Source organism: Nuphar pumila, chromosome 6 (genome assembly GCF_984573655.1).
Source record: "Nuphar pumila chromosome 6, dmNupPumi1.hap1.1, whole genome shotgun sequence".
Taxonomy (NCBI): Eukaryota; Viridiplantae; Streptophyta; class Magnoliopsida; order Nymphaeales; family Nymphaeaceae; genus Nuphar; species Nuphar pumila.
This window is the reverse complement of record NC_143254.1, coordinates 122,426,406-122,440,452: the sequence shown is the minus strand read 5'-3', so window position 1 is coordinate 122,440,452 and position 14,047 is coordinate 122,426,406. Positions and strand designations below refer to the sequence as shown.

The following is a 14,047-nucleotide window of genomic DNA, read 5'->3' as shown; positions in this document are numbered from 1 at the left end:
AACCCGACCCTGATTCAAGCCGCTATGCTGGGCCGAGTCCATAATCGGGGTGCCGAGTTGGGAAAGGGAGGGGAACGAGCTCACTCGGGTGAGTGAGTCGGTTCGGCCCTAACCGAGCCGAGCTCGGTTCAGAAAACAAAGGGAAAAGGGTGTGGTGGGCTCGACTACTAAGTCGAGCTCGGCCCCAACCCGAAAACACAAGGGCTCGGGTGGGCTCGGCAATCAGGCTGAGCCCGGCCCCATCCGGTAAGCACAAGGGGCTGGGGTGGGCTCGGCAACAAGGCAGAGCGTGGCCCCATCCCGTAATCACAAAGGGTCTTGGGTGGGCTCGACAACCTAGTTGAGCCCGGTCCCACTCTGCAAACATAAGGGGTTGGGGTGGGCTTGGCAACCAGGCCGAGCCCGACCCCATTCCGCTAACGCAAAGGGTCTGGCCTAGCCCCACCCTGGAAAAAGAAAGAGAGCGAGCGAGCAGGGGGTGAGGGAGCGCGAGGCAGGAGGTCGGCGACCTCCTGCCAGCGCCTTCACCGAGAGAACAGAGAGGGAGGGTGAGGCAGGATGGGTCAAAGAGAGGAGGAAAAAGGCAGGAGGGTCGGCGCCCTCCTACCGACATCCTTACTGGAGGACAGAGAGAAGGGGGGTTGCGCCCCTCCCCTGTCTACCGAGAAGGAGAAAAGGGGGGTTATGCCCCTCCTCTGTCAGTCGAGAACATGGAGCGAAGAGGGGAACAACGCCCCTCACCTGCAAACAGAGAGAGAGAGAGAACAGGAACGGGGCGGTGCCCCTCCCTGCGAACCGAGGAAGCAGAGGGAGACGTAGAGATAGAGCAGGGAGGGGCGGCGCCCCTCCCTTGCTGAACGAAACAGAGAGAGGAAGAGAGAGACGGAGGGGGGGAGGCGCGTACCTACAAGAGAGAAGTCGTCGGCGAGACGAGGGAAGAAGACGAGAGATGGGAGGTGAGGGCGCAGGGTTTGTCGAGTGGGAGAGAGGAATCCTGGCGGGCAATCGGGGGTTATCCTGCGAGCAAGGGAGGGTGGAAGGGTGTCCGACGATGGAATCCCGGCGAGGGCTCGGGGGTTGCGCAGGGAGGTTGGGAAGAGTCGGGGTGAGAGAGACACATGGGAGGGGAGAGAAAAGCGTCAGGGGGGGGGGGTCTTTTCTTTTATGCGTAAAAGGGTCCCCCCCCCCCACCCCCAAACCGCCACCCCCTGCGTGCTTAAATAGAAGCACACAGGTGGGTCTGGATCCAGTTCCAACTTGGATCTATTTCTTCTTTTTTTGAAAAAAAATGGAATTTACATCCTACCCCTTTTAAAAGAATTTTGTCCTAGAATTTTTTTTTTATCTACAAAGATTGTAGTCTAAGTTAATCGTGGTTAACGAGGATGCACAACATGTGTGTGTATCCAAACATATATGCTTCTTAAAGTGATCAAGATAACTCACAATGAGTTTCTGAGAAAAGTATTGAGCTATTAATTCGATTGAACAAAATTCATACGTGATTTCATTGATGAACCTTTGCCTGAAAAAATCCGTACTGAAACACAAAAAGTATTAACCTAAGACTATTAGAGTGTCTACTCGCTATTCTCTACTTGTTTGGTCACAGAAGAATAGACACGGCCTGCCACTTTTCTTTGTAGTTTCTTTTGTGGTTGTTGTTACTGCTGACCTTCAACTGTGGTTTATCTTTGCCAATCTGCTGCTTTCTTGCGACAATCTTGAACGTAATGTCTCATCTTTCCGCAGTATAGACTGCCTCCAGTGTCTCGAGGGTACGGTTGTTCAAGATGATCATAGTTGCACTTTGGGCATGATTGACTTGGCTATTATGGGGCTCGATTCCTCTATCTTGATTTTGCTTCTTGAATGGAGGTCTCTGCGTTTTGCCGTCAGGATGTTATAGTTTGTTGCCTCCGTCATTCCCAATAGACTTTCTATCTTGTCAACCCTTAACTCGTTCCCAAACATCGTTCAAATGAGTGGTTTCCGCAACTGCGGCAAAGAAAGTTGAGGGCATACTGGTCAGGACCCGGTGACGGAGTCAGGCGATGATCTTCGAACAGGTTGGGACAGTATCATTCTAAGTTTTGAAAACTTGTGGTGTAATCCACCAGACTCGAGCCACCTTGACATAACTTCAAAAATTCTATCTTCTTGTCCCGCGCATGTGGGAGAAAGTAGTTTGCTTAAAAGGTACCACGAAAAGCTTTCCAAGGGATAATTGTTGCTCCCGAAAATCGGATGCCCCTGGTAGTATCCCTCCATTTGCGAGCATCATCCTTAAGCCATTAAGTTCCAAAACGTATCTTCTTTTCTTCAAGTACCAACATTACCTGAAAAGCGCGCTCGATCTTCTTAACCCAATTCTCGGCTAGTTTAGGATCAGTCTTGCCAGCGAAGGTCGGGGGATCAAGCTTCATGATCTTTTCATACGTCACCGTCTTATGATGGCTAGCCTCTGAAAAAGGTACTTGATCTTGCTGCGTGCGGACCTGACTCTGAATTGCCTCAGCCAGGGTACTAAGGGAATCCATCATGAATCCCCGTTGTTCCGACCATTCGCCTGTTGAATCGTCGTTCAAGTTCCTCACCATCCTTAATATAACCAAAGGCTACACAAATAAAGATTCAAGGAATTCGAGAAAACGAAGTAAAAAATATTCATATCATATAATTTGTGTAAGCAACTCACAAAATCCCAGCAGAGCTGGTAGATATGCCAAAAGGGAAAACTATCTTCAAATGACAAAGGAGTTCGTAGACTCCACTTGCGCATTCAGGGGGCCTTCCACCTCCGACACACCAGATGTGACGTTATGGTTGACCCGTACATGTAATGGAACATGGTCGTCCTCTCGAAAGTATATCGCTGCCCATGATGCGACTAACGCCGCCTGGCAGGCAACAGGGAGTGCAAAACCCCAAGCATCAGTGAACGTGGGTGGGGGTGGCCTACTAGCTCAATAGTCTGACCAAGCCATCAAATGTCCGCCTCTTTCGAGGACAAGACCCATACCCCTTACTGAGCGGCCACGCATCCAACGCGTGCCACTACCTTCGTCACTTCGGGCATCAGTAAGAGGGTTCATCTCCTTAAGCAAAAACTTCAAACAAAAATATGAAAACTTTATTTAGTCTAATGTACGCAGTTTAATTATAAGCAGAGAAGACTTTATTTACAACGCAATGTGGATGCTCGATGATCAAGAATCACTGTTTCCCTAGGCTCCGATACCAAGTTGTAACACTCTAAAATTTTGAACTTGTAAACCTTTAAAATAAACTTGAAAGAGACTAGAAAATCCTTTTTTTAGAGTTTTTGTTTGAGTGAATCGGCGAAAATGATTTTTCGAAAAGAAAAGAGACAAGTCGATAACCTTTGCCGCGTTAGCGTAAAACCTCCATTTCACAATAGATTGTATCTTCGCAAGTCATTTAGAAACCCTATGTATTAGAAGAAAATATCAAGTTTATACAAAATGCAAAACTCAAAATGTATCCAGGACGTGGAATGCCAACAAAAACAATGATATCTTGAAGCCATCTTGCAATCGTGCCATCGACTGTCTCGTAAACCTAATCATCACATGTACCCATAAAATGGGTCAGTTTCATGAAAAATTGGTAGGTGCACAAGTAGGACAATATAGAATAATTCTAGCATATGTATTTAATTCATACATGATATACAATTCAGCAAGTAATGTGAACAAATCTAACATATGCATTAAATTCATATACGATACGCAATTTGATAAGTGATTAGAGCAAGATAACTTTGTTTCGATATTAGTTGTCTGCAGGTACGCATAGACGCAAACTGTAGAAACAACTAAGACTAATCCGAAGGTTTATTATGCCATGTATTTTTTATATCCCGGGTAGCTAGCTGAGTCTGCTCCTAAGGGGACAACCAGTGACCGAGAGAGAATTCGTCAAAGGCATACGTAACAAGGGATGCATCCAACTTCTGTAGAAGTCTATGGGATCTACTACCTTGGATAATTTTTTATAGTCTCGTCCCCTAACTTCGATGACTGGGGACACCGAGTCATTTGCCCGATGGGTAGTTGTTAACAACCTGTCCATCGAAGTTTTTGTACCATCTCATCATCTCCTTTGACGAAAAACGGTGGGGCGAATGGGTGCGTATTTATCTGAAGACACATTCTACATGATCTGGTCTTTCAAACCAGCTGGAGCATCTTGCCTGTGAAGGCGATCACTATTATGTGATTTCCACAATGTGCCATTTGCACGCTTCAAGGTTACCTGAACCTTTCGTCCAATCATCGTAGCATTAACATGTTGTGCTTGTCTAAAAGTACAACTACGATGATAGGGATAACAGTTTCTTAAAAAAAACTAACTCCATTGTTTCGTAAAAGAAACATTAAAGCTATATTATTTAGTTTGACATGATCTAGTCTTTAAAAACACTTGTACATCCTTGTGCAATTTGCATGATACGAGGTCGCCATGGATCTCTCATCCATTTATCACAATATCATCATGTTGCGCATGTCTTGCGATACTATTTGCGATAAACAGGATATGGGTTTTTCAGCAGAACCCGCCCAAGCACATGCTTATACCCCCAATCGGGGCTATCCGAGTCATATCGGAAACTCACCCCGAAGTTGTAAAACATTTCTCCCAAATGCGCCGACTTGGGAAAGCTTAGTTGCAATTTCGCAACCTATAAGCATGCATACTTTGCTTTGCAAAACTACGCATTTGGAGAGCTGGACTCCCGCAAGGAATCCTTTTTTTTAAAACTCTAGCGCCCAATGCGTAAACCCATGTCTTTTGAAAAAGAGTGAGTAGGAAACATGTAGGATAGGATATGCTCTTGCATGTCCTACGAGTTGCATTTATGTAAAAATCATACATATATTACAATGCAAGCCTGTGCACATTGCAGCGCAACGGTAAAGTGTAAAGCAAATAAGTGCGTAAGTAGTGCACGAGGTACGAAACCGTACTCTGGTTAAATAAATGCGTAAGCAGTGCATGAGGTACGAAACCGTACCTCGACTAAATAAATGCATAAGCAGTTAACGAGGTACAAAACCGTACCTCGGCTAAATAAATACATAAGAGTAGCTTGTGCACTAAAGCGCGACGACAAAATAAATGACATAAAGAAAAGAGGACAAGGATCACAAAACTATGTCCTTGAATTAATTGCGTAAGCATTAGCATGTGCACTAAAGCGTGATGGCAAAGTAAATAACATAAAAGAAAGAAGACAAAGATTACAAAACTGTACCCTTTAATTAAATGCATAAACAATAGCTTGTGCACTAAAGCACAACGGCAAAGTAGATGACATAAGAGAAAAGACAAAGATCGCAAAATTGCGTCCTTGAGTTAAAAACGTATATGTATATATATATATATATATATATATATATATATATATATATATATATATATATATATATATATATTGCAGTTTAAATGTCGTATGCTTAATTTAGATCTTTCATTGTCCTTTGCGCAACTTTTACCTACCTTGGAGATCATCGAATTCGCTGACGATTTCGAGCATAGGTTATCAGGTCGTGCCTTGGTGCACGTGTCAAGTATATTGTGCCAATAGGGTGCGCTAAAGTATTTTTTGCATTGCGAAAATACGAACAAGGAAAATTCTTTCTAAAATTATGCATTTGTGCCAGATTCGTGAAGTAGGGCCTCACCCGACCCTAGTTCGGGCCGCTTGGCTAAGCCGAATCCAAAATTTGGGTTAGCTGAGCTGGGACACGGGGTTAGCCAGGCTCGGCTGAGCCTGACTGGATGCAAGCAGAGAGGGGACTAGTTGGGCTTGGCGAGGACCGAACTCACTCGGTCGAGTGGGCCGGTAAGGCTCGAATCGAGTCGGGCTCAGTTCATCAAAAAAGGAGAGGGTGAGATGGGCTCGGCTTCTAGGTCGAGCCCGGTCCCAGCCCGAAAACACAAAAGGGGGCGGGGGTGTAATGAGATATGCGGAAAAACAAAGAGTGCGATAAGCACTTACAACATCCACCAATGGACAAACAAAAGGGATAGCACCCAAATCCACAAAGAGACAACACAACATAAAAATATAAATGTCTCTTATTGAAAAGAGAGAGAGCTCTCAAGAGTTAAGAATACAAGAGGGGGGCACCCCTATATATACAAAAAGAAAGGGAGAGAGGGGTGGCCTTATGGCTTAAAAAGAAGTGCCACAAAGGGGGCTCCCCATGGAGTCGTTGGGAGCCCCCAACGGTCACAAATGTAGTCGTTGGGGGCCCCATCGACTCAATGGTGGGGCCCCTTATGTGGGTAAAAAACAAAAAGAAAAAAAGAATGTGCAAAATAAATACAAAAAAGGGGAAAATAACAAGTACCCCTATTGGGTACTTGTGAAATGACTAAAATACCCCTATTGGGTATATTAGACAATATATATATATGAACATATATATATGTTACATGTATTTTAACACCCTCCCTCAAGCTTTACGAGGATATAACCGAAAGCTTGTTAAGGAGAAACAAAAAACGAGGAGCAACAAGGGCTTTAGTGAAGAAGTCCACCAACTGGTACTCGGATGTGACGTAAGGTAGTGCTATGATTTCTCTTAGGTATTCATCATGTACGTAATGGCAGTCCATCTCGATGTGCTTAGTACGCTCATGGAAGGTGTGTTTGCTTGCAATGTAAATTGCGCTTTTGTTGTCACAACACATCTTCGAAAGAGTGGAGATGACAATGCCCATATCACTGAGGCGACTTCTTAGCCACACAAGTTCCATGGTTGTAGTGGCCATAGCACGATATTTTGCTTCCGTTGAGGACAAGGATACTTTGTGCTGCTTCTTGCATCTCCAAGAAATCATAGTCACCTAAGAAAACACAAAATCCCGTAGTTGAGACTCGGTCATTGGGATTTCCTCCCCAATCAGCATCAGTATAAGCAATTAAATCAAGTGATGAAGAGGAGGAAATAAAAACTCCCTTAATTATGGTGTTTTTAATGTATCTGACAATCCTTAAGACTGCACTCATGTGCACGGTTGTAGGTGCATGTTGAAACTGACTGACAGAGTGGACGACATAAACTATGTCTGGCCGAATGATGGATAAGTAGGTTAGAGACCCAACAAATTGACGATAGGGAGTAGGATCCTCGAGAGGTGTTCCATCTTCTAATCTTAACTTTGCATTGATGACTTCAGGGGTTTCTGTGTTCTTATCATCGGAGATACCAGACTTGGAACAAATGTCAGCAACAAGTTTCATCTGAGAGAGAATGTACCCTCGAGAAGAGTACGCCACTTCAATTCCTAAAAAGTATCTTAAGAAACCAAGGTCAGACATGTCAAAATTTTCTTTTAAAACTTTCTTAATATCATTAATTCCTTGCTCATCACTTCCAGTGATGATCATATCATCAACATAAAGTAGTAGAATAACTACTGAAGACCCTGCACTTTTCACAAACAAAACAGTGTCAGTATAACATAAACGAAAATTCAAACTTGTCATTACATTACTAAATCTATCATGCCAAGCCTTTGGGGCTTGTTTCAAACCATATAATGTCTTTTTAAGTTTGAGAATTTTATTTTTACCAATAGATACTCCTGGTGGAGGATCCATGTAAACTTCTTCATTTAATTCACCATTTAGGAATGCATTCTTAACATCTAGTTGATAGATAGGCCATTTTTTAACTGACGCAACGGCAATAAGAGTCCTAACACTAGTCATCCTAGCTACGGGTGCGAAAGTTTCTTCATAGTCTATACCGTATTCTTGAACGTATCCTTTTGCTACTAATCGGGCTTTATAGCGTTCTAATGAACCATCACTTTTAGTCTTAATTTTGAAGACCCATCTACATCCAATCGATCTCTTTCTAGTGGGTAGTGAAGTTATTTCCCAAGTTTTTGCCTTTTTAAGGGCACTAAGCTCTAAGTTCATGGCTTCAACCCATTGGGGAATGTTTTTGGCTTCATTATAATGTGAAGGTTCATGAAATGAGTGTAACGCAATTAGACACGCTCTATACCTTGGAGTTAGAGACTTATAGGAAACAAACATATTAGGAAGATTGGAGATTCGGCTGGATCTCCTTAAAGAGGTTTTTTCTATGTTCGACCCTTGAGAGTATTTTTCTAAGGCGCTTATTTGAGCTTGTTGACCACGCCTAACATAGGTTTGGATTGGTCTATCACTTTCATTTTCAACATTGTTAAGAGGAATATCCTCTAGGTCATTTAGCGACTCATTAGAGATTTCCTCTTCTTGAGGAGTCTCATCTTCTTGGGAGAGAAGATCAAGTAAGAAAGCATATTCACTTTCGTCAATATCTTTAGTTTTTATAAAACCATTTTCATTTTCCAAAAAGGTTACATCTTTGGATACATAGAGTTTGTTATTTTTCAAGTCAAAACATTTAAAACCCTTTTGATTTTCTCCATACCCTAAGAAAACATATTCAATAGATTTAGGAGATAATTTGTCTCTTTTACGTGTAAGGACAAAACATTTACACCTGAAAATTCTTAATCTATTGAAATCGGGTGTTCTTTCAAATAGTTTTCCATATGGAGATGTATTTTGTAAGGATGAAGATATCATTCTATTTATTAAGTACGTTGAGGTTAAGGCGGCTTCGACCCAAAAACTTTTTGGAATTTTCTTGGAAATAAGGAGTGTCCTAGTGGTTTCCATGATGTGTCTAACTTTCTTTCGGCTAAACCATTTTGTTGAGGAGTCTTAGGATACGATCTTTGATGACAAATTCCATTTATTTCTAAATAATTTTGAAATTCATTTGATATATATTCTCCACCCGAATCAGATCTAAGAGTAGAGATATTACTTAAAAAATGGTTTTTGACTATCATATGAAATTTCTTGAAGAAGTCAAAGACTTCGGATTTTAAATTGAGAAAGTAGATCCACACATACCTAGTGTAGTCATCAATGAAAGTAACGTAATAGGTGTATCCTCCCTTGGACATGACCGGAGAAGGACCCCAAACGTCCGAATGGACTAACTCAAATGGTATTTTGGACACAAAAGTTCGATTTGGAAAAGAAGTGGATTTCATTTTGCCAAAAATACAACTCTTGCAAACAAAATGTTTCTCATTACAAAATTTCTTTCCAAATGAAAAGAAGTACATTTTTGGGAAACTTGGATGTCCAAGTCTTTGATGCCAAATTTCAATATTTTTATCTTGGACATGGTTACAAAAAGAGTTAGTTGAAAGTTTCAAGTTGCTCATGTAATAAAGATCTCCTCTCCTATGGCCTTGCCCAATCTGCTTCCCGGACTGGAGATCCTGTATAGAGCAATCCTTAGTTGAGAAGAAGATTTCACATTCATGATCACATATTTAAGCAACAGAGAGGAGATTTAAATTAAGTTGAGGTACCACTCTCACATTTGGCACAAAGAAATCTTTGAAAAAATTTAAAGTTCCAAATCTTTTTACTTGTAAAGATGTACCATCGGCAGTTGAAACATAGGAGTTTTTAGAGTTATTACACAAATCGGAAAGCTTATTTTCATGAGGGGTCATATGAAAGGAAGCTCCAGAATCAAGGATCCAAGAAGACATACTTGGAGGAGAGGAAGAAGCTATGGCGGCACCCAAGGTTGATGGTATCTTGAGTAGAGTTTGTAGTGCTTTCGATAGTTGAGCAAGAGAAAAAGACTCATTCCCTTTGATAGTTTTCTCCTTCTTTTTAGTTATTTCTTCAACGAAGGCAACCTTATTTTTAGGTGCTTCGTTCAACTTAGGGCAATTAGGTCTTATATGACTCGGTTCTTGGCAATGATGGCAAATGACTTTTCTATAGTTGCCATTATACTTATTTTGCCTTCCAAAGTGTGGAGGCTTATAGGCTTTTACATGGTTGTCGGGTTTAGATACGGTCAAAACGTCATCTCTTCCTTTAATCATGCTAAGACGAGTTTCTTCTTGGCATATTTCGGCTATGGCATCTTCCAAGGGAAGAGGCTTAGATCTATGAAGAAGGGAAGATCTAACTTGTTCATATAAGGGCCTAAGCTCATGTAGAAATTGGAAAAAGTGTTCTTTTTTCATTTGTTCTCTCCTTAGTTTCACATTTACACTAGAAACCCACTTTGGTTCTAGTAAAGATAGCTCATCCCATAAGGGTCCAAGAGTGCTAAAGTTAATCCCTTACACTCATTTCTCCTTGCTTGATAGTCTGGATTTTTTCTTGGAGGAAGAATTGACGAGCAAGGTCTTTTTGAGTAAACATACCTTTCATAAAGAACCATGCTTCATTAGCCATCCGAAATTTAGCAATGTTGGCACAAATTTTGAGCTCGACATTGTTCATGAACTAAGCAAGAATCTTCGCATGCTTACTTTCCCAATCTTCCACTTTAGATTGGTGATCTTCAATGGCCTTCATGCAGACATTTCCTTCAAGAGCTTTTTCTTGATCACCATCCATCTTGGTGAGTTAGAGTTGTGGTTTCGGAATTGTGCCCATAACGTATCCCCAAAGTTTTTTACCTTTGAGGTTGTTCTCCATGGCGGCGGCCCACATCATGTAGTTGGAGCCATTAAGCTTGAAGGAGAGATCAATCTTTTGTTTCCCTTCCATTTAGTCTCTCACAAGAAGACAAACAAAGAGAGATACAAAAAGAAAACAATATATAACTACTCAACTAGCTATATTAAGAATCAAGAGCATACACAAGGCTCTGATACCATGTAATGAGATATGCGGAAAAACAAAGAGTGCGATAAGCACTTACAACATCCACCAATGAACAAACAAAAGGGATAACACCCAAATCCACAAATAGACAACACAACATAAAAATATAAATGTCTCTTACTGAAAAGAGAGAGAGCTCTCAAGAGTGAAGAATACAAGAGGTGGGCACCCCTATATATACAAAAAGAAAGAGAGAGAGGGGTGGCCTTATGGCCTAAAAAGAAGTGCCACAAAGGGGGCTCCCCATGGAGTCGTTGGGGGCCCCATCGACTCAATGGTGGGGCCCCTTATGTGGGTAAAAAACAAAAAGGAAAAAAGAAAAAAAGAATGCGCAAAATAAATACAAAAAAAGGGAAAATAACAAGTACCCCTATCGGGTACTTGTGAAATGACTAAAATACCCCTATTGGGTATATTAGACAATATATATATATATATATATATATTACATGTATTTTAACAGGGGGTGGGCTTGGCTGCCAGGCCGAGCCCGCCCTCAACTCGTAAACACATGGGTCCGAGAGGGAATTGGGGCTGCGCCCCTCCCCTGACAACAGAGAGCAAAGAGAAGGGGTGGGGGGGCGCTACGCCCCTCCCCTGTCAACCGAGAAGGAGAGCCAGGGAGGGGGCGGCGCCCCTCCTCTGTAAAAAGTGAGAACCAGAGAGGGGGCGACACCCCTTTCTTGTTAAAAAAAGGGAATAGGGAGGGGCGGCGCCCCTCCCCTCTAAAAAGGGAGAACCAGGGAGGGGGTGACACCCCTCCTTGGCGAAACAAGATACCGAGGGAGAGTGAGTGAGCAAGGAGGTGAGGGAGGGCAAGGCGACCTCCTGCCGGCGCCTTCACAAAGAGAACAGAGAGGGAGGGTGAGGCAAAGAGAGGGGAAAAGGGAGGAGGGCCGGCGCCCTCACTGGAAACCAGAGAGAGAGAGACGGGAGGCTCACTTGAGGAGGGAGGGACTTTTTCCGGCGAGGGGAGCGTCGGCTCCGACGAGGCGGTCGGAAAAAGGAAAAGGGTGAGAGAAGAGGCGAGCAGGGAGGAGGTCGCCGGCGACGGTATCCCGGCGAGGGAGAGAGAGAGAGAGAGTGCAGTCAGGGGGTGGGAGAGAGAATCGTCGGGGGCGAAGGGGGTTCACGTCTTTTTTTACAAGAAAAAACCCCTGGGGGGTGTTTAAAAAGGCACGGGGGGGGTCTTCGGGTCTGGATCCAACCCGGTTCCGATATTTATTTATTCTTTTTACGGGTTTTACAACATGTCTCCTTTTTCTTCTTTTGTGTGACAATCTCTCAATGTGTCAGTCATGCTGCAGGAGCACAGGAAAAATATTATAGGGATGCATCAATAAGAAACATGAATATCACATAACTTAGTTATGATGAAATTTATCTAACTCTTCGAGAAGAATGTTGTGGAGCGTATTTATGTACTTAGTCTTGCTTTTATGCCTCCTGTGTCAATGTGATTATAAGCATTCAATGTGCTGCATACTGATGGTCACATTCTATTTTGTACTACTATATGTGCTTCCCTCAAATGGAAATGTTAAGCATGCTGTTAGATGCACTTCTGTTCTGGCTTGGATTTGTTTTGATGAAATATTTAGATCCATTACCACTCGACAATGAATCACATTGCTGCTTGTGGTTTGAGTGTATAGCATTTTTACCGTGCATGAGGATTTCTCCTAATTCATGAATAATATGTCACATCAATTGAATTATGTTGCTGAGTGTAATTCTTTGAACTGGGCGACAGTTTAGTCTGATTTCTCGTACACGCATTCTCGACGTGAAATGATAAGTTTGTGCTTAATAAACAGGAGAACTTTGATCTATGCAGTCAATCAGGATGCTGAGAAATCATTTAAATATACAGTGGAAGTGGATAGATTGATAGATAAGCTAAGGGATGCAAGACCTAATCAAGTGAGAGATGAATATTTATATCTTCTTTTACTTTTTCTTCTCGTTTTCTCCATGGTTTTTTTCCCTTGTAATTACTCGTTCCATTGTGTTCCTTCCCAAAACCACCTCCCCTTCCTTTTTTGTTAATAGTCTTATACCATAATGTGATTTTCTTGGTTAAACAGCTCCAGAAGCTTGTAGCTGAAAACATTCTGGCCTTCAATGAAAGCTTTTGGATTCGGCTTGCAGCTAGGACTGAGACATGCAAGTCTGATGATGATAAAGCATGGTTTTTACTTGGTTACTCGCCTGTCACTTAAATTGCTACAAAGTATTCATAGATTGTATTTCAGCTAATCTACATGAAATATGAAAAAGAAATGTTATTTATTTGCAGAAAGATTATGAGGAGCTGGCTTCATATTTGATGAGCTTAGTAGATCGCCTTGTACACAAAACAAATGTGAGCCATCCTTTCCTCATTGATGCTGTAAATAGGATCTAGTTTCTAGAACATTTTAGTAAAAACTAATGCTTTACATAGATGGAAGCCATACTCTTAACCTTACATCTCAATTTTTCCATTATATATTGACCTCACTTTACTGAATCTGCAAGTATGTTTTTGTACCTTTGCTGAATACCATGTTGTAGTTAGGGCTGTCAATGTGTTGTTGATAAATGATTGAACCAAATCCATAAATGGATTTGGGTAAGCGAAAGGCGATCTGGATACATACAATCCCAGGTTTGGGAGTGTCTTTTTATATCTGTTTGGATACAAGTTTGGGTCTGATGCTTGTAAGATATTTGGTTACCCAACTTGATCTGTATCAGGTACTAGACCTGATCTGGATATGCTTTTCTCATAGTTGGCAAATCCGTGACTCGGGCTCGATTGCCTGGCCCTTGACTCGCGGGTCAGCAGGTCCACTCGGTAACTCGGACGTGTTAGGACCTAAAAATTTTTAATGTTTTTTTTAAATAATACTTTAAATATTGAAAATTACAAAGAAAAAAGGCGAAAAAACTAAATCCCTCAATCATTCGGTCGGATTACCGAGGTTCAAAACAATCAGTTCAACCCGATTCTCACTCATCACTACCACACCAAAGAAAACCCTAAAAAAGATTCTAGGGTTTCTTTCCCTCTTTCAATAAAAGGCCACAGTCGCAGCCGCATAAGAGGAGGAGGAAGAAGATGAAGAAGAAAGAAGCAGAGGAAGAGGAGGAAGGATGCCAACGGGGCACAAGGTTCAGTCTCGAACGCGTGACCTCTTCATGCAGCCCTTCAGGAAGAGGCTCACCTTGCAGAGAGAGAGGGAGAGCGAGTATCGGCTCGCCTCTCAGAGAGAGAGAGCACCTGGCTGCCGGCGGCGCGGTGGACGGTGGCAGCCA

General features: G+C 42.3%; 1 protein-coding gene across 2 annotated transcripts in view; it reads left to right on the top strand.

Moving 5' to 3' along the window:
- The window catches only part of LOC149835996 (uncharacterized), a 74,013-nt gene that overhangs the window by 14,786 nt on the left and 45,180 nt on the right, over nucleotides 1-14,047 (top strand). For both annotated transcript variants that reach the window (XM_090008900.1, XM_090008899.1), the window contains 3 exons: nucleotides 12,565-12,670; nucleotides 12,835-12,933; nucleotides 13,047-13,112. In XM_090008900.1, the coding sequence (XP_089865026.1) occupies nucleotides 12,565-12,670; nucleotides 12,835-12,933; nucleotides 13,047-13,112 (271 nt within the window). The remainder of the gene's footprint in view (nucleotides 1-12,564; nucleotides 12,671-12,834; nucleotides 12,934-13,046; nucleotides 13,113-14,047) is intronic.